The 20,941-nt window shown below is 43.7% G+C and overlaps 1 protein-coding gene across 6 annotated transcripts in view; it reads left to right on the top strand.

Annotated features, from left to right (window-relative positions):
* RNF216 (ring finger protein 216) overlaps nucleotides 1-20,941 on the top strand; it is a 120,976-nt gene that overhangs the window by 29,043 nt on the left and 70,992 nt on the right. For 4 of the 6 annotated variants that reach the window (XM_044935751.1, XM_006044282.3, XM_006044280.3 and 1 more), the window contains 6 exons: nucleotides 3,951-4,065; nucleotides 7,963-8,102; nucleotides 11,654-11,704; nucleotides 12,625-12,762; nucleotides 13,974-14,122; nucleotides 14,619-14,697. In XM_044935751.1, coding sequence (XP_044791686.1) covers nucleotides 3,951-4,065; nucleotides 7,963-8,102; nucleotides 11,654-11,704; nucleotides 12,625-12,762; nucleotides 13,974-14,122; nucleotides 14,619-14,697 — 672 coding nt within the window. Of the gene's footprint in view, nucleotides 1-3,950; nucleotides 4,066-7,962; nucleotides 8,103-11,653; nucleotides 11,705-12,624; nucleotides 12,763-13,973; nucleotides 14,123-14,618; nucleotides 14,698-15,107; nucleotides 15,240-17,346; nucleotides 18,652-20,941 lie in introns of those variants that run through there. The other 2 variants (XM_044935752.1, XM_044935753.1) reach the window with 2 other exon arrangements.

Genomic DNA, 20,941 nt, shown 5'->3' with positions numbered 1-20,941 from the left:
TGAAGGTCTGATCATCCCCCAGCTTGTCGTTACTTGGGTGGAGATTGGAGAGTTTTATGGCTCATTTCTTGTTCATAGCTTCCATATCCTTTTCCTCATTTGTCTGGCCCTTTATATTTTTTGTGGTGTCTGTTTGGGCGGTTAATCTAAGATTTTACAGGATTTTGAAGAGATGAGTTGGGCTACTTGAATGAACATCAGGTATTTAAGGGGAAATAATGTTTGACAAAAGCTAAAATCTGATGTGCCCTTTTAGAATGTCTCCCTGTTGTACACACAGGGTGCACAAGACTTGTGCCTTGGTGGAGGTCATACTCAGATGGGCAGGGAGGCAGAAAACACACCCTGAGGGGCTTCCTCGCCGCTGCAGTAGCTGTCCTCTCTGCACCACTCCCCAAACATGGTGACAGTTAGAGAAGGCATGCTGACTAAGGCAGGGTCAGTTCTCCACAGATTGCTGTTTTTTCCCTGTAAACATCAGACGCATACAGAAGTAGAGCTGGTATTGTGACACGCCCCTGCATACTGTCAGTCGCCTTCAGGAGTTGCCAGCTCCTGCCCAGACTTGTATTTCCACCCCTACCCGCCTACCCCTACCTGAAGTAAATTCTAGGCTTCATTTCATTTTTTTCATCCATAAAGTATTTCAGTATTAATTTTTAAAAGATAAAGGCAAAGACAAAGTATTTTAAAATCTAATCAAAATACCATTATCACACCTTAAAAATAAACATTATCAGATGTCCAGTCAGCATTCAGATTTCTCTGAATATGTCATAAATCTTGAAACAGCTTGTTTGGTCACAGAATTCCAAGTAAAATATGTTTATTGCGTGTGGCTGGTGAGTTCTTGAATCTCTTAATCTGCACGCTCTCTTTGTCCTTTGTTTTACCTTACTGCTTATTTGTTTGGGTTTTATCTTACAGGCTTCCACAGTCTGAGTTTTTCTGACTGCACCCCTGCATTATAATTAAACAGTTCGTCTGTTTCCTATAAATTGGTTACATCCAGAATCTTAATCAAACTTAGATATGATTTCTCGCTTGTATTTTAATTCTAGTTCTGCCACTTGATGGTCTTAAACTTGCAGAACTTCATGCCCGCTGCTTTCTCCATGCCTGCCTTGTGACTGTCATCTTGGGATTTCCTTCACCTTGCCTTTTGACAAAGATAAATTTTCTTTACTTTGTTGAGTTCACCAAAAAGTTCATTCAGGTATTCATGTACCATCTTACGGAAAAGCATGAACCACCTCTTTGGCCAGCCCAGAGATCCTGACCACTCTCTGTGTCTTGCTTTACACACTCACACTTGACTGATGGTTGGAGTAGATTGAAAAGTTCCCCTCCTGCCACAGGTGTGACTACCTCTTTCTTTCAGGCAGTTTGCCGAGTGCCTGCCATCGGTCACACGTTGGGAATGTCACAGTGGACATACGGGTTTCTTCCCTCATAAACTTAATGCTGGTGGACAGGGCCATCTTGTTTAACCCATCCTTTAACTTCTGTTGTGTGAGGTGGTCATCCTCAGGGTCTTACCCAGGCTTCTTAGGTTTCTCCCTCCGTGTACTTGAATGGTCACCTTTATCTCCATACAGGTAACATATCTCTGTCTCTGGACTTGACCTTTCCACCAGGCTCCACAGAGGAGTCTCTGTGTACTTCTCAGCTTTTACGTCGTCAGATGCCAGTTGTCGTGTTTTTAGGTCATCCCTTAAAGGAAGTTTGGCCGCTGTCACAGATGCCCTGAAAATTGTAACCAGCCTGAATCCTTGATTGTTAAAACTAATACTTTGGGAATTTGATTTGCGAGTTACCTCATTTATAAAATGCAAGTCATAGTAACTTGTCTTGTTCCTTCTCCTGGGTTTTAGAGAATAGCCTTGGTTGAAGGGCGGGGTATTTGCCTGTAGATAAAATGTATGAATTAGTCTTGCAGTTGAGTACAGACATTGGTGCCTAAGAATTTGTGGGGAATACCTTGTATAGTGGGAATTCAAAAAAGAAAGGAAGCGAGGGAGGAGGCACTCTAGCTGTGGAGGACACTGATCAGGGACGTAGAGAGGTGGCAAGATAACTCGGTGGAGTTGCACTGAGTCTGACTGAGGACACAGTGACGCCAAAGAGAGGAGCTGTAGTTCCAAAACTGGCCTGAGTCCTGTCCTCGCTTTAATTAAGGTTTGCCCTTCTCTGTAGCCTTGCTTCCCTCTACTGTGAAATAAATAATAACCTCCCTTAGAGGATTGTGGTGAGAATTAAATGGGCTTAAGTTAAGGACTTGAAAGGGCTGCATGCAGTGCCTAGCTTATAGGAGGTGCATACAGCAAATGTCAATTCCCTTTTGATTCCCACACTGAGGAGCTTTGAAAAGGAAGGGAGATAGGAGTTAGGTTAAGATGCAGGGCTGATCCTCTCTCTTAAAATACTTGTTTTGTTACCATTTTACCACAGGGATGCATAGCTGTTTAAGATAAACAGGTTCAGAATGTGATGTATTAGCAACATTCCTGTAACACATGCACATCCCTGTAACCTTTTATTTACCAAATAAGTGTTAGATCCAGATTGTGCAGTTGCTGAAGGTGCACTATGAGCTGTTGTAACAGTCCCTGTCCTAGAGGCTCCGAGTTCAGGGGAGGAAATAACATGAAACAGATAACAAATAAGTATGTAATTACAACTGGGACAACTATTCCGAAAGAGTATATGACTAGAGGGTGGTCTGAGAGGCTCCAGGAAGGCCTCTCTGAAGCAAGTGACATTTAATCACACCCCTAAGTGTTGCATAAGCAGGAGGTCAGTCAGGAGGAAGGGCAGGGCGTGAAAGACAGGGGTGTCATTTCCTGGGATGAGGGTTCCCATAGGAGAGCTAATTTGGAGGGAAAGATAGTGAATTCTGTCCGGGAAGTGCTGAACTGCCAGCATGCTGCTGGGTGGGCCTCAGATATCTGAGTAAAAACAATTCATTGAGTGGCTGAATGGACCAAAACTGGGGGAAATAACGGACTGGAGAAGGGATTTTGAGATTCTTCAGCATATAGAAAGTGACCTCACCAGCCTGGACGAGGTGCACCTGAAGAGACTGTCAGGTGAGAAGAGAGCCAGGGCTGCCTGGAAGACTCCCCATGTGGAAACACGAGGCAGAGGGGCGGGCCGCCAGGAGGTGGTCAGGAGAGCGGGGCAGGCCGCGTGGCATCACCGCTGGGCTCCAGGGGGGCGAGGGCCGAAGCCGAGGTCCTGGACTGGGCCCTGTGTTAGGGAGGTGAGCAAGTGAAGAGGTGTGGTAGAGGCCAAGGCAGAGGGGGCTGGCGCTCCTGGGAGGCAAGGTGATGTCATGTGCAGATGGCTTTTTGATAAACTTGGCTACAAACAAGGGGAGAAAGCAGAGCTGGTAGTTGGAAGAGGAAAGAGGTCTGAGAGGAAAGGTTTTCTTTTAAGATAGCAGAGACTTGATCACCTTTAAATGCCAATTGGAAAGATAAGAGGGAGAAGCTAAAGCTGTGGAAGAGAAGGGAGTATCTCTGGCATAAGCATTTTGCACTCCAGTGTTCAGTACAAAGTGGGGAAGTGAGTGAAAGCAGCAAGAACGTGGAGGAAATGGAGGCCGGATTGTTGCCCAGAGATGCACCAGGTAATGTGGTGCCTGTGACATGGGACTTGTAGCCATTTGTTATGTGGTTTAACCTGTGCTTACTCATGGACACCGTCCGTAGCTTGTTGGCTCACGCACCTCTTTATCAGTCAGCACCTTGGTTCTGCCAGTACAGCAGTTGTTGAAAGAGAAAATGAAGTCACGAAATGCTACCTGCTTACTTTGCCACTACCTTTTCTGGTAAGCCATATAGGGAAGGTAGCTGAAACTGAGTCACAACGAGATTTGGGATTGCCTGTGTTTCACGTATTCTTGTGTCCCATTTACAGCAGTAACCTTTCCCTTTCTCAATTTTTAGGCCTTTTCTGACGCCATTAAAAAATGGCAGGAGCTATCGCCAGAAACCAGTGGAAAAAGAAAAAAGAGAAAAGAAATGAATCAGTATTCTTACATAGATTTCAAATTTGAACAAGGTAATGGCCAAATGTGACTGTTAACGATGGTGAGCGGCCCCCTCCCACACAACCCAGAGGGGCCTCGTGGTGTGGCTGCCTGAAGTGCCGTGTCCCGGCAGTCTGAGGAGCGTCACTGATGTGACTGCTTTGCTGGCACGGCAGTGTTCTCAGAAAGGGGCTGCGTTTGTCGTCTTCCTTCTGCTTAGGATACACCATGAAAGGAAAATTGTGTGCAGTGTTAGAGATTTGTGTGTAGGGACATTTTTAAGCTTGAGGGGAAAATGGGTCTTGAAGGTTTGACAAGAATTAACCTTATGACTGCTTGGTAAAAAGTGGACCAGTGTGTGTTTGCTTACTGCAGAGGAGTCCCGTACATACCTGAGAGGGTGGGTTCTGCACAGCAAAATCCACACAGCTCTTAGGCTGCCACTTAAACTGTTTAAAGTTCTGTTATTTATATTGATGAAATAACTGCTGAAAGCTCTTTCGAAGAGGTTACTTTGGTCTAATTCCCCTCCTCACTGCCACCCTCCCAAAGGTAAACTTGCTGAATTTTGCAACAGACTTGATCTTAGTTGCTTGTGTCCAAGAAGAGTCCACTTCAACTTTTCCTGTGGATTATTTCATAAATGTTTCCCTTTTCTCCTATTTGTCTTTCTGTTACACCTGTAATTTAATTTCATAACTTCAAGTGTGTCTAAATGGAAAATCCATGAGATAGCTATAGAGTTGGAAAGTATTTGAATTTCTGAACTCTTTAGGATCTAAAACAAAATGTCCTAAGTTCTGACTTCTGAGGTCACCAAGCTGCTCTGTGGAGCAGTGCTCTCCTGACACGATGTTGTCACAGATCTGCGGCAGAATGAAAGTGAGGACAGTGTAAAGGCAGTTTTTCATTATCTGTGTGTGTGTGTGTGTGTGTGTGTGTGTGTGTGAAGTCGCTCAGTCGTGTCCGACTCTGTGCGACCCCATGGACTGTAGCCCACCAGGCTCCTCTGTCCGTGGGATTTCTCCAGGCAAGAATACTGGAGTGGGTTGCCATTTCCTTCTTCAGGGGATCTTCCTGACCCGGGGATTGAACCCAGGTCTCCTGCACTGTGGGCAGGCACTTTACCGTTTGAGCCACCAGGCAACCCTGTTTAGACTAGGCACGCCTAACTCGGCACACTAATACACAGTCATTCAGTACTCGTTTCTGACGTTCAGTGGTGGAGAAAAGGTAGTATCACATCACAAGGTGGTCTACTCCCTTCTTGGTCAGCTGTGTCTTGTAGAAAGTTCTTCCTTTATATCACACCAGGAATGTACCTCCTGAGGTTTTCTGCCATGGTTGTAGTTCTTGCCGCTGAAAGGATTTAAAATCTGTTGCCTCTTCATCTTCCCAGTTGCCCTTCTTTCTCTCTTTCTCTAACTTGTCTTTATCTCTCTAAGAGGTTGGGTGTACAAGGCTGGACAGAGTACTCCAAATGAGGTCTGGTGTTTTGAGGCAGCAGCTGGGATTTAGGTTCTATAATTTCAGCCATACAGCCTGAGAACACCTTAACTTCTTAAAATCAAACTATGTCCCGCCACTGACTCACATTAAACCTTCATCTTCTTACCCACCTTGCTTTTTAAGTCACAGACCTCTCAGTTTTGATGCATTTGATATTTTTCACTGAACATCACCTCATTAGTTTCAGCCCATTCTTTCAGGTATACCTCTGAGTTTTTTTTTTTTTTTTTTTGATCACACTGCACAATACGTGAGATCCTAGTTCCTGGAGCAGGGATCAGACCTGTTCCTGGAGCTCGGGACCACCAAGGAAGTCCCAAGATTCTGATTCTTAACTTGGTCTTACCAAGATAATCTTTAAGGGCACTGAAAGTTTGGAAATAGAAAATACACTTGATTTACATTTATATCTATGACTTGCAGTCTTTTTTTTTAAGGGGGTTTATAAGTACATAAGCTTAGACTCATTCATTTGTTCCAGGAATCCCATTCTTTACCTTTTCAACTGTTTTCCATCCAAGCAGTACTGTTTGAGCTGTACATCAGCTGGCAAAGAGAGAGACCAGATTCTCCCTCCAGTGTCCTTTTTCATTGTATATGAGCTGACCACCACATAGCCTCTCATGAGGAGTACGGATAGAACTTGGATGTAAACGGAACATCAGTAAAAATGCAGCATGTCCCCTCTAGCAAGGCTGACAGAAAAAAGAAGATGCAAATTGGAGTTACTCTTTATAGGGTAACTTACTCTTCATAGAGGCTTTCACTGTAGACCCTACAAACATCCAAGGAGGAATATTGTGGTTATCTTTACATACGTAATTTTGACAGCCTAGATGAAATGGACCATTTCCTCAAAAAACAACCTACCAATAAACTTACTATATAAAATAGATAATTTGGATAACCGTATAGCTGTTAAGGAAATTGAATTCGCAGTTTTAAATCTTCAAAAAGATCTCCAGCCCCACTTGGTTTCACTGGAAAATTCTTCCAAAACTGCTCCTAAGCAGATGACATGATTGTAGGTACATACAGCTCCAAGGAAGTTCAGTAAGGTTGCAGGGTATAAGATCAGCCTACAAAAACCAGTGTATCTTTATGCTAGCAGTGAGCATATGGACATCAAGATTTAAGTACAATACCATTTAGAGTCATTTTGAAAAAATTTAACACAGGTGTGAATCTGACAAAACATGTATGGGACTTGTGATGAGAACTACAAAACACTGAAGAAAAAAAATCAAAGAAGATATACATAAATGAAGACATGTACTATGTTCATGGGTTGAAAGACTCAATGAAGATATAAGTCCTCTCCAAATTAATACCCATGCCTAGTGTGATTTCTGTCAAAATCCCAGCAAGATTTTTTTTTTGCAGATACAAGCAAGGTATCCTAAAATTATCCTGAAGTTTATATGAAGAGGCAGGGTACTAGAATAGCTAAAATCATCTTTTAAAAGAAGAGTAAAGTGGGAGAAATCGGTCTCCTGGATTTCAGGACTTACTCCATAACTACAGTGGTTAAGACCAGGTGGCCTTGGCAGAAATATAGTCAGATAGATGGAACAGAACAGAGAACCAAAAACTGGTTTTCTAAATAGTTAATGAAAAAATGTTTTAGTTTTTTGAAAGTAGAGTGAACAAGAGGAAAGCAGAAAAATTAAAAAATGTATCAGGGTATAGAGATTACCAAAAAACAGGCTTTTGTGAGTAAATAGAAAATCTGGATGGAATGGATAGTTTTCTAGAAAAATGTACATTACTTAATCAACCAAAGAAATACAAAACCTAAATAAGACCAGTTGTAAAATCTGACATTTGTCATTTTCTTAGCTTGTGTTCTAAGTGTTATTTATTATAAATCTGGGTACTGCATTTTCAAAATAAAAAAATTTTAAAACATAAATTTGCACCTACCAGGATGGCTCAGATTAAACACTGATGAAATTGCTGGCAGAGGGCGAGTGTAAATTGGAACAAGCACGGCAGGACACTAGCTCTGTTTTCTAAAGCTGATCCAGCAGTTCTGCTCCTCCTGTGTGCTCTGCTGAACTGCAGACACAGGTATAGCAGCTCTGGATGATAACCCCAAACCATCAACCCCCCGTCCTCAGTAGGAAGCACATCATGAATTGCAGTGTATACCACACTGCTGTACGGACAGGATAGGGGAGCTCTTCCAGTTGGATCATAATGAGGGATGGCTATGGAGAGGAAGAATGTCAGAAAGTGCATGGAATGTTGGGAATGGTTAGGAGCCCAGTTTTCCCAAAAAGAACATTATGGAAAAGTCATGTAACTTAACATCCTGATAGGAATAGGTGGGGGACCAGGCCACATAAGACTGGGATGGCTGCCTGGATTCCTAGCAAAACAGTTGTCTGCATGATTCTGCATTGTCACGTATCTTCTAGGTGACAAAAAAATAGAGAAGAGGATGTTCTTTCTGGAAAATAAGCGGCGACATTGTAGGTCCTATGACCGGCGTGCCCTCCTTCCAGCTGTGCAGCAGGAGCAGGAGTTCTACGAGCAGAAAATCAAAGAGATGGCAGAGGTAGGAAGATGTGTTTGTATGTGTTTCTAGGATCTGATTTGCTGGTGGGGCTCAGCATAAAGCTGTCTTTGAAGATTTGCCTTTTCTTGTACGTGATTAATGAATAAGCCATGAAGTTTTTAAAAGGAAAACAAAGCTAGGTTTTGTAGTAATACTGACTAAAATTCATAGTTTCACAAATCAGATTTACGTTCTTTTAATTGGCACTTAGTAAACACATCTGTTTCGCCTTCTTCGCCCTCTACTGGGAGAGGAAAAAACAGATTCCATTTAGTTCTTTAATTCTTCCAAAAGTGAAAGTGAAAGTCAGTCAGTCATGTCTGACTCTGCGACCCCATGGACTATATAGTCCATTGAATTCTCCAGGCCAGAAATGTACTGTCAAATGTGCAAGTCAGCTGGAAGATACAAATTTGGTTTTTTAATACAGACAGACCTCAGAGACATTGTGGGTTCAGTTGCAGGCCAGTACAGTAAAGTGAGTATCGTAGTGAAGCTCATCGTAAGTAAAGTGAGTATCGTAGTGAAGCTCATCGTAAGTAAAGTGAGTATCGTAGTGAAGCTCATCGTAAGTAAAGTGAGTATCGTAGTGAAGCTCATCATAAGAACGCATTGGCCTCCCAGTGTGTAGGAGAGTCATGTTTACACTGCAGTGCAGTCTAGTAAGTGTGCAGTAGCGCTGTGTCTAAAAACCAGTGTCCAAGCCTTAGTTAAGAAATGCTTTATTGCTAAAAAATGCTAACCATCATCTTTGTTTTCAGCAAGTCATAATCTTTTCGCTGGTGGGGAGGGGATGGTCTTGCCTCAGTTCTGGTGGCTTCTCACTGATGAGAGTGGTGCTTGCTGAGGGTTAAGGTAGCTGTCCACATCTCTTAAGGTGTGGCAAAATGCAGCTTGCCAAATCGGTCGATATTCTTCCTTTCATGAATGATTTCTCTGTAATGCGCTGTGCTGTTTGATCACATTCTACCCACAGCTTTAAAACTTGGAGTCAGTCGCCTCAAATCCTGCTGCTGCCTGATCAACTAAGTTTGTGCGATTTTCTAAATCCTTTGTTGTCATTTCAGCAATCTTCATAGTATCTTCACCAGTAATTTCCATCTCAAGAAACTGCTGCTTTCTTTTTTCTTTTGGTTCATCTGTAAAAGGCAGCTCCTTATTCTTGAAGGTTTTATTCATGAGATTGCAGCTGTTTGATTCTAATTCTAGGTCTCTTACTGTTTATACCACATATGCAATTAATTTCTTCTTTAAAGTCAGCCATGAGAGTTGGGATCAGCTTCTTCCAAACTCCTGTTAATGTTGGTATTTTCATGTCTTCCCATAGATTACAAATTTTTTTTTATTGCACATGGAATGGTGAATCCCTTCCAGAAGTTTTCAGTTGACTTTGCCCCAGATTCATCATAGGAATCACTATGGCTTATAAACCTTACAAAATGCATTTCTTAATAAGTCTCGAAAGTTAAAAACTAACTCCTTGATCCATGAGATGCAGAATGGATTTTGTGTTAGCAGGCATGAAAACATTAATCTCGTTCCTCTGCATTAGATCTCTTAGGTGACCAGGAGCATTTCAGTGAGCAGTAATATTTTGAAAGGACTCTTTTTCTCAGCAGTAGTTCTCAGCGAGCTTAAATTATTCAGTAAACCATCTTGTAAACAGATGTGCTGTCATCCAGGCTTTGTTGTTCCATTTATAGAGCACAAGCGGAATAGAGAAAGCCTAATTCTTAAGGGCCCTAGGATTTTTGGAACAGTAAAAGGAGCACTGGCTTCAGCTTCAGGTCAACAGGTGCATTAACCCCTAACGAGAGTCAGCCTGTCCTTTGAAGCCAGGCACTGACTTCTCTCTATCAGTGAAGGTCCTTGATGGTATCTTCTTTCAATAGAAAGCTGTTTTATCTACATTTGAAAATCTATTGTTTAGTGTGGCCACCTTCATTCATGATCTCAGCTACATCTTCTGGATAACTTGTTGCAACTTCTACAACATCATGCACCCACTGCTTCATCTTGCACTTTCATGTTACAGAAATGGTGTCTTTCCTTAAACTTCATGAACCAGCCTCTGCTGACATCAGACTTTTTTTCTACAACTTCCTCATGTCTTTCATCCGGACTTTGGTTTATGAGAATATTGTGGCTGAGAGATGGGCCACTCTTCCTTTCATTTGAATGCTTAGAGAGCATTGTAGGGTTGTTGATTAGCCTGTTTTCAGTGTTGTTGTGTCTGGGGGACGAGGGAGAGGAGTGGGGAATGCCCATCAGTGGAGCGGTCAGAACACACATGACATACGTCAAGCAAGTTCGCTGTCTTAGGGCGCAGTGTGTGGCATCCCAAAACAGTTGCAGTGGCAGCATCAAAGGTCACTGACCACCATAACAAAGACAGTAATGATAACGGAAAAGTCTAAAACATTGTGAGAATTGCTTAAAAGTGACACTGACGCATGAAGTAAACAAATTGCTGTTGGAGAAACAGCACCAGTAGGCTTGCTTTGATGCAAGTCACGAAACTTGTTTTTGTGGGGTTCTTTTTTTTCTTTTCTTTTTTTTTTTTTTGGAGAGCACTGTCTGCAAAGTGCAATAGAATGAAGTGTGCCTGTATGTATTTTCTAGACCAGAAACTCAGATTTGGCCCATGGACCCCTGAGTTCCCCAAGACTCTTTAGGATATCTGCGAGGTCAGATCTCTTATAACCATTTTATAGTTTTTTGTTTATCTTTCCTTCTTTTATGTAAAAGCATGTGTGTGTGTATATATATATTTCGGACATTTCTTTCTTACCTAAAAGGTACACACTGTTCTTCCCTTGCCCTTTTCACTTAACAGTGCGTCCTGATGATGACTCTGCAGCAGTCCATGGAGATTCTTCTCCTTCCTTTAAAAACTGCCTAGTGTGCCATTGTCTGCAGTACCAGAGTTGACTCAGTTGTTGCCCTTTTGCTGGACATTCAGGCTTCTTTCCAGATTTCTGCTGTTACAGATAGTACCATTATAAATAACTGTATGCATGTATCATTTCGTATTTCTGCCCCAGGGTAACTTTGGAATAGATTTCCTATAAGTGTGATTGATGAGTTAGAGTATAAATAGTTACGTCACTGTTAACATCATGCCAAATCCCCCTCCATGGTGGTTGTACTTTTTTGCATTCTCACCAGAAATGTAGAAGAGTACCTGTTTCTCACCAGCCTTACCAGCAAAGTATGTTGTCAAACTTGGTTTTTACCCATTCAGTTTTTTTGTTTACTTACATGCTATTCTACACTCAAGTGTTTTATGTCAGTCTTTTATTCCTCCTATATTTTGAGTCAGATTTAAGAATGTTTTCTCCATATATTCTAGTACTTGTAAAGTTTCCTTTTTTACATACAGCACTCTGATGCATTTTAAATTTATTATCAGTTAACTTTTTAAACTAGTAAACTATATAACTGAAGAGATGACTATTAATCATTATTTTATGTTTATGAAAGTAAATGCTAAGTGGTTTATGACATCTTGACTAAAGTTGCATCTATGTGTCTGGTTTTTTGTTCCTCAGCATGAAGACTTTTTGCTTGCCCTGCAGATGAATGAAGAACAGTATCAAAAGGTAATTGATACTTCATCTAATTAACTTATTCTGGGTATTTTCATTAGCTGTTTTTCTCATCTCACATTTCCTACGCATTTTGATGACAAATTGGTTCCCTTAACCTCTGCTGTTGACCTGCCGAGTTTGTGGTTCAACTAAGTTAAAATCAGGTATTAAACCATTGAATCCAAATTGGATTAGACTTGGAGGGAAGATAATATTGTTAGAGTTGTTTGTCTTAAACATTTCCTGGAATCTGTTAGATAGACTCATAGAGCAAAATTTAGAATTCACATGTCACCTCAGAGTTAGAAAGAAGAGATATATTTAACCTCAGGATCAGATGGATTTTGTGTGATATCAGCCATCCTCACATATTGGCCTTTTCTAACATGGTAGAAATGAACTAATGACTGGATCAGTCACTGCCCTTAATAAAAAGGGTAAGTTTACTGGTACTCACAGTACTTGAAATGCTGCTTTATATGGCTTCAGTAGTCCCTTAAGGCAAAGCTTGGACTGAGATGCAACCCCATCGCACTCTTATCTTATAACAAGATGCAAAATGCAACTTTTGAAACGTTTTAAGATAATACCCCACATGCCACTTGTTCCTGACTGTTAGCATCTGATTATAGATGTTATAATCCTGCCAATACAATGAAATTCGTGAATATGGTAACTTTATACAAAGGATGATGCCAAAGAATACCCCCCAAAAAACATGAAAATTGTACTGTCTTTAGCTGTTAATATGTAGTCATATTTGTACTGGCATCTTAAGCTAGATTTCTATAGCAGAAAACAGCTCATCATTGTTTTATGGCTTCTAGGGATTGCTTTTCACCTCGGAATGTCTTTGGGGTGGGGGAATATGAAACATGGCTGCCTCCTCTACTCGAGTGTAAGGAATTTCACATGTTTGTGCCCACCTCCAGGATGGCCAGCTGATTGAGTGCCGCTGCTGCTATGGGGAGTTCCCATTCGAGGAGCTGACGCAGTGTGCTGATGCTCACTTATTCTGCAAAGAGTGTCTCATCAGATACGCCCAAGAGGCAGTCTTTGGATCTGGAAAGGTAAGAATGGTGCAGTGTGTGCATACAGCGTCTGTGGAGACCGCATTTATAGATGTGTAAATGCCTCATGGAAATGCCTTTTCTGGGGTGAGGTGGAACTCTGCTAAGACATGATTATGTGTGTGATTCCTCTACAGCCTCTGATTTGTGTGATTATGTTAGTCCTGAGCACACTAGATTTCTTTTCAGGGAATGGTTTAATTCTTCATGCTCTCATGCCTGGCTCATAGGAGCACCAACTTCTCCTCTCCCTGTTCACAAATAAAATGAAGGATAAACACCCAAAGAGAGTCCTGCAGCCTGTATTGAATATATGAGGATGCAGATTAGTATTTTTTTAACAAAAATTTTAAAAGATTTTATACAGTTGTATTAAAATGAATAATATTTTATGCAAAATTATATTTCTCTGTGCAAAGTCAATTTCTCTTTACACCAACATAACACAACATAGAATTCAGAGTTTTGTCTTAACGAACACTCGAAAACCACAATTGCTTTTCATAAGTGCCCCACCAATAATCAAACCACTTGACATCAGTTATTCTAAAATCAGTTGTAGTTTAGTCAGGGGCTGAGTAGCAGTTACTGAGAGAGTGGATGTGATTAGCAGAATATAGGCATACTTAAAGATATTGCAAGTTGGGTTCCAGGGTGCTGCAGTATAATATATATCACAATAAAATGAGTCACACGACTGTTTAATTTCCCGGTGCACTTCAGAAGAGTCGTGTATACACTGTGCTGTCCTCTCTGGAGTGTGCAGTAGCATTGTGTCAGTCCCCGCCCCTCCTCCCACTCACCTCTGCCGTGAGAGGTTTGGACCTCCACCTTTTCCAGGAACTAGAGAGAGAGTCAGCTTGCTTATCTTGAGTACCTTCTTTTCAGACCTGAGCTATAACTTTCCTCTCTTAATCTGCTAAGCCATTTACCCATCCTCATCTACTTCCCATCTTGATATATTCTGGTTTAGGCTGGTAGAGGTCCTCAGGTGGAATCAAAGATGGACTTTGTGTTTTTATTTCATGGTTTTCTTATTTTGAGAGTGCTTTCTCAAAGAGGGGACCTTTACCATCTCGGAGTCTGGTTCTGAACCACTGTTTATTTTCTTGCCATTGAAAGATGCATTTAACCACTGAAATTTGTGTGTGTGCTTCTGAAAACTTGGGTTAAATTTTTTTCCCCTTTTTCTCCTGGCGGTGTCATTCTAGTCAGAGCTCAGCTGCATGGAGGGCAGCTGCACATGCTCATTCCCAGCCAGTGAACTGGAGAAGGTGCTTCCCCAGACCATCCTGTATAAATACTATGAGCGAAAAGCAGAGGAAGAAGTTGCAGCAGCCTACGCTGATGAGCTTGTCAGGTGAGTTCTGAGAGTCAGAGAATGTCATCTGTCAACTCGTTCCCCATTAGGAAGACTTAGACTGCCCTGGGCCCTTTTATTTTGACAGTGAAATTCTGTGGCAGAGCCCTAGCTGCAGGTTTTCTGGCATTTCTTGCTTTTGAAATAAGAGGATAATTTTATTAATGGAAAAATCTGCAATTCAGATTTTTACCTCCATTCCATGACACCTCTTAATCATCTGGCTTCTAGCTATAGTCCTTGTGCATTGAGCTAAAAGAGGTGACATGTGTAGAGTTTTCAGAAGGGTATGTTTACTGAGTGGTTTGCACTGAGGCGGGACTCAGAATGGCACCTGCATTTCCTGGTGAGAGCCAGCACAGAGAGCCTCCATCTGTGTTTTAATGAAAAGTAAGGAGTAAAGGGAGGTGTGACTCTCCAGCTGAATACTCTGTCTTAGAATGAACAGTCTGACTTCAGTGTTCTGAATAACCTCCTCCTGCTGCTCTGATTCTAGGTGCCCCTCCTGCAGCTTTCCTGCTCTCCTGGACAGTGACGTGAAGAGGTTCAGTTGTCCCAATCCTCGCTGTCGAAAGGTAGGGCGGCAAATGCCTTTTCTAGACTCACATTTGAATTTGGTATTATAGACTGCCTTAGTGGCACAGTCCCTGCTGGTCCTCTGCATGCTGATCCCTGAGAAGGATTGGAGTGCTCTCCTTTGCATGAAAGCAGATGAATTTGGTACCTTGTGAGGTGGTTGACTGTGTTTCAGAGGTGGGGGCCACCTACGGAATTTAATCACATAGCTCTGGATCCCTGGTTTATGCCATCTTCCTCAAGGGCAGATACTGTAGTGTAGAATGTGAAGGATTTTGTGTTTCCACTGTGCCAGTATTTTTCTTGCTTGCTCTCACTATCCTGTTGTGCTCAAATGCTTCTTTTCACATGTGCATTCACACATAGCCTGCCACCTTCAAAGTCCACATGGTATTTCTTTGATTAACAGAACTGGGCAACATGGTGGCATCTCTGTCACATTTGGTAGACGACTTCCTCAGCTGTTCTCATACGGACTGGTCGTGTAGTGTGAGACCAAAGCTGTCCAATCACCTTGCTGCTGAAAGTCTTTCTTCTTTGACTCCTACTTCGTGAGCTGAGAGTGTCTTGAAATTTGTCAACCGTTTATATAAGCCACTTAAAAGTTTTTAAGGAATATTGTATTGGCATCTACCTAGGCAAGTATATTTTCAGCCATTTTTCTGAAATAGAATGAGGAGAGTTGAATGTTAAAATCTCCCCCACCCCCTGCCCTTTTGGAAAGTGAAGAAATGAAAGTGTATATTGGAAAAGGAAGAAGAAGCTAGACTGACAGACTAATTACCCATTTTGTTTTCAACATTAATATTTCTGTGTAAAATCTGGATATTTTCTTACAGTTGATGTATCCATTTAGTAATTTGTTCCCATCCCAGGCTGTAGTCTCTGGCATCTTGGAACTAAGAAAACAGAGTAGCTGACTGTCCTGCATGGTCCCCGTGTGTCCACCACTAGAACACTTGGGAAGGCGGGGCCTGAGCTAGGGCACAGAGAGCAAGGAGGCAGCAGCCGCAGGAAGAGCAGGGTGGGAGTGACGTGAAAGTGAAGGTGTGGAATGTTCCGGGTCCAGGAGTTAGTCCCCTCCTGGAGGTGACTGGTACTGCGAGTGTGACGAGATGGGCTCAGGCTCATGAGCTGGGAGGGGCCGGGGCCGTGCATGCAGGCCTTCGGCACCATCCTGAGGTGGGGGCTGGGGCTGAAACAGCAGAAGTTGGTCTGGCTGTTGAGTGATCTAGGTGAGAGCTGCACATCGCTGTCACCTGCTCACCTCGGGAGTCTCCATGAATTGCTAAGCTTGAGCTAGAAATTACATTTCCTGGTATGATGCCAGATTAGACTCTGCCAGTGAAAATGTTTGTGTATGATTTGGAAGGCCAAAGACAGTTACAGGAAGGTGTCAGGGTACGTGGGAGTCTGAAACAGTGCCCCGTGAGTATCTGAGATCATCCAACCTGGGATGTCAGCAAAAGCCTCCTTCAGCTCTTAAGACCCTAGGCAGAAAAAACGAGTTTTCTGCTTCCTCTCTGTGGGAGGAACGTACACCCCCTGCTGAACTTGGAGAGTTTCTGTGGGCCAATGCAGTGTGAGTGTGGATGAGAGGTCACTTGCAGGAAGCATGGTAAAACATGCGCTTAGAAGTGATATCAGCGAGGTGATGGAATAGGTAGCCCCAAACTCTCCTCCTCCCCAGAAACACTTGATTTAACAATACATGGACCAGACCCTTGTGAGAAATCTTGAAACCAGTTACACGGCTCCTGTACTCCAGACAGCGCAGTCAGCTGGTAGGGAAATTAATGGGACTCATCCCCAGAGTCCTTCCCCCAGCACATGCGGCACACATGGAGGAAACGCCCAACTCCTCACATCCCCTTGGGGAGGTGACAAGCAGACTGGGACATACATCTGACACTCAGACTTCTCAGAGAACTTCCCCAAGGGGCTGGCTTGTACCTTTCCTGAGTCTAAGCACGGCCAGGAGGGAGCACCAGGTTTCAGATCACTGAGGACAAAGGCAGTGGTTTGGACTAGCAAACGTTAGCTCACCTTTGCCACTTTCCTTGGCTTAGTGTAGAGAGAGCAGGAGAAAACCCCAGTTCCCAGCTTCTGCTTGGAGAGGGGAAGAGTTGGAACGTGCATCCAGTGTTACAGTTTTTTGGGTTACTGCCCAGGGGACTGGTTTCTGTCTCACTTGATTCAGCCCTGACAGGGCCCTGCATACTCTAGATGCCTGGAGGCCTCTGGGAACAAAAGAAAGCTGAGAGGCTTGCTGCTGTTCCCAAAGCTCGTAGTGTCGCAGACAGAGGCCGTTACATCTCTGTGGCTTTTGCCTCGAGGGGAAACGAAAAGTGGGACATACATATCCAGCGTTCCAGGTTTTGGGGAGTGGAAAGCTCTTTACAGGGCTGGTTTCTCTCTTGCCCAACTCAGAGCACTAATGAGACCCACCATACTCTAGATGCCCAAGGGCTGCTTGCTCAGTCGCTTCAGTCATGTCTGACTCTTTGTGACCCCATGGACCATTGCCCTCCAGGCTCCTCTCTCCATGGGATTCTACAGGCAAGAATGCTGGAGAGGGTTGCCATGCCCTCTTCCAGGGGATGTTCCTGACCTAGGGATTGAACCTGCATCTCCTGAATTGCATATAGATTGTTCACCCACCGCGCCACCTGGGAAGCTCACATAAAGGCTGCTAAGAAGAAAAAGCTGGGCGTCTCACGGCAGCTCCAGAGAACCCGCAGTACTGCAGACAGACACCAGAGGGAGCAAGAGATGGCAAACTCCCAAAAACAGAAAACCTCTCTAAACTGGAAATGTACACGCATAAGTCTAGAGAAGGGGCATCCACAGAAGGTTGAGAATCTTCCATAACCCATTGCCTGATAGATTGGTGAAGGTTTTTCCCCATAAAAGGCCAGTCTAGGACAACCCTGGCAGTCCAGTGATTAGGAATCTGCAGGCCAGTGCAGGAGACACGAGTTCCCTGAACTTCAGTCACACAAAATGCAGAAGTTTTAGAGATGTGCCACACAGCAATGTCCGTGTAGTTAACGTATTGAACTGTATGCTTAAAATGTGTTGATGAGGTAGTTGTCCAATCACTTAGTTGTGGCTACCTTTTTGCAACCCCAAGGACTGTAGCACACCAGGCTTCCCTGTCCTTCACCGTCTCCTGGAGTTTGCCCAAACTCATGTTCATTGAGTTAGTGATACCATCCAACCATCTCATCCTCTGTCGTCCCCTGCTCCTGCCTTTAGTCTTTCAATCTACCCTTAATAAGGTAGAATCCATGTTATGTTGTTCTTACCCCAATTTCAAAAGGAGAGAGAGCGTATCTTTCACTGTCTTTTCCTTCTGCCAAGATAGACATGTAGAAATAAGTTTGTTTTGAGCTGTTGAATTTTGAGTTTGTTCCAGCAGCAAACCTAGCACATTCTGACTGGTACAGATCATGGGAACCAGAGCTAACAGTGGGAGTGGAGAAGAGGAAAGACGGTAGGGAGATAGGATTAGAAAGAGGTGGTTTGACTGTGGGGGTGGGGAGAAAACTGGATGACTCATTTTTCTGGTTTGAACCTCTGAGTGGTTGATGAACTATTCACACAGAATTGGAAATAGATTAGAAAAAGGTTCCAGGAGAGGTGATCAACTCTGTTTTGGACATGTTGAGTTTTGAGAGTGCAAGTATTCAGTAAGTGTCCTTTTCCCAGAGCCTGGCACACATCAAGTGCTCAGTATTTATTTGGAACATGACTACAGTCAGGAGCACAGGGGAAATCTAGGCTATAGGAGGGTTTTGGAGTCAGGAGTAAGAAACATTGAAAGGAGGGAGTCCTGGGGAAAAACAGAATGGAATGTGGAAACTCAAGGGGGCTGGAGTGAGGCCCTGTAGGAGTTAGGTCACCGGAGGCAATTCATGGGTGAGTTTAGGGAAAGTATGACCTTAAGAGTCTCGCTGTCTAAGTTGAAAATAATCTCTCCAGTGGTTCACAACTCTTGACGTCCCTCAGTGGTGCTCTACAGTGAAGAGGCTGCATCGCACAGTCTGTCTACTGCAGTGTGCTCCAGGACTCGATCCTCACCTGAGCACAGGAGCATTCACGTTCTAGACTCGCGTTTGGCCCAGTGTGAAAGATGAAGGGAAAGCTCTCTCAAGGGACCTGAGGCAGTGACAGTCAGTTAGCAGTTAATACTTACCAAGAACTTGCCATCTGTCCTTTGAAAAGAAGGGAGAACTTAAAAGTGAATTGTTACTGTGTGCGTGTGCGTGCTCAGTTGCGTCCAACTCTTCGTGACCCCATGGCATGCAGCCCTCCAGGCCCCTCTGTCCATGGATTTCCCAGGCAAGAATACTGCAGTGGGGTGCCATTTCCTCCTCTAGGAGCCATGGAGAGGTTGGCCACAAGGTGGCACTAACACTCCACGAGGAAAGGTTTTCTCTTGGGCGTTTCAGAAGTGTGTGTGTCAGCCAGTCTTGTAAGAACTTACAGAATGCTTTTAGGTTTAGTACCAAAGCGGACCACTCTCTGCTCATTCAGAATTTAATATCAGAGATGTCATTGTTGTTAGGGCAATGCTGTTACCTTTTTCACTTGTACCTGTTCTCCCGATGACGTACTTTCTCTTCAGCTAGATGGCTGAACCAACCATTGGTCCTTGAGGATTCCTCCTCTTCAATAAATGAGCCACAAGCCAGTTTGGCCCTTTTGAGACTAAGGGCATCTGCTCCCCTATTGCATTGTCACTGCCAGTAATCTGAACTCCAGTTAAATTTCCAGGAGCTTGTCACTCTGAGATGAGGCGTTTATATGAATGCATTATCTGGAGGAGGGCTTGAATGCCTGGAATCATTCCCCTGAGATCCTGGAAGAATGAGACACTGTATCTTTGATGAAATGTGGAGAGAGTCTTTGTTTCATTGATGTGATGGAATGCCATTGTCAAGGCCCTCAGCGTCCTGTGTATTCTCAGATAAAGAATTCATCAGTTTGTTTTTAACATGCTGTTTTTAGGAGTGGATTGGATGTGTTTGAGTTGGGACTGTGGGGTATTAAATTAAGAAATTTGAAAGTGATGCTTCTGGAATATTTTTTAGGGTCAGAAATTTCCCTGTTGGGCCTCTTTCTACCTGTCTAGAATCATGACTTTGCTCTCTAAACTCAGAGGTGTAAGTAGAGCTTTCTGGAAAGGTAGCCGGGGCCACAAGGTAGAGGTTTAGGAATACTTATGAAGCTGGTGCTGTTGGGGAGATGGCTGGTGGTGGGACTTTAATCAGAATAACCGTTGAGACCCCTTTGCTTGATGTCTTTTAGTGGAGCCCAAGAATGTGAACGTGATTGTGTAAGCTCTCATCTTTTCCCAGTGTCACTTATCCTTGTTTTTATGTAGCTTTCTCACCTGCCAGCTTGTTCTCTGCTCATCTTTTTTCATGCTTTCCAGGCCCCATCCTGTCCTTGGTAGCATTCAGTGTTAACTGACTCGACAGCAGTAGAATATCACCAAAATTCACATCTGCAATGAACCAGTTTGTTGCTAAAAAACAGGCATCTGCAGCCGCCTGCAGTAGCTCAGTGGCTGCATGGAGAGAATGTAAATGAACCCGCACCAGCTGTCAGTGCCAGGGCAGTTCCAGCTGTGACAGTGGACGGTTGGCACTTACTGGCCACACTATAATTTGAGGCCCAGCCAGTCAGCTGACCCCTGTGCTGAGCACAGGCCTTTACATTTATCTAGATGTGAATGAAGCCTGATCCTCTTGTTCAGGAGGATTCTCAGGGAGGACCTTTATTCAGGGAGTAATGTTGAGAAGAACCAAATGTCTGGATAACAAATGGATTTTTAAATCACGAGATGAGGGCTCATCTACTGGCGTGGAAGTCCACACTGCATGATGCAAGTGCACAGGAGTGAGGTGGGGTGGGAACTCCTCCTCAGCGTTCAGCTGCCCCTGCTTCTCCCGAGGTGTCACTTCCTTCAGACCCCGGGGCCTCCAGCTGAACCACTTAAGAGCTCAGGCTGCAGCAGTATGCAGGTGTGACAGGAAGGATGCTTTGTGAGGCCCTAGTCTCCCATTGGTCCCAGAGTCATCCAAGGCAGTGTCCATCGAGGGAAAGTGGTGGTGCTGAGAACCCAAAGTGCGGCCTCCCTGCCACCACACACAGCCCAGAGTGGATCCCAAAGGCCATCCCTGTGAGCCATCCCCCGCTGAGCGCTGAGCGGAGCTGGCATTAAAACAGCAAGGT

The sequence above is a fragment of the Bubalus bubalis genome, chromosome 24 (assembly GCF_019923935.1).
Source record: "Bubalus bubalis isolate 160015118507 breed Murrah chromosome 24, NDDB_SH_1, whole genome shotgun sequence".
Taxonomy (NCBI): Eukaryota; Metazoa; Chordata; class Mammalia; order Artiodactyla; family Bovidae; genus Bubalus; species Bubalus bubalis.
This window is presented reverse-complemented; position numbering and strand designations above follow the sequence as displayed.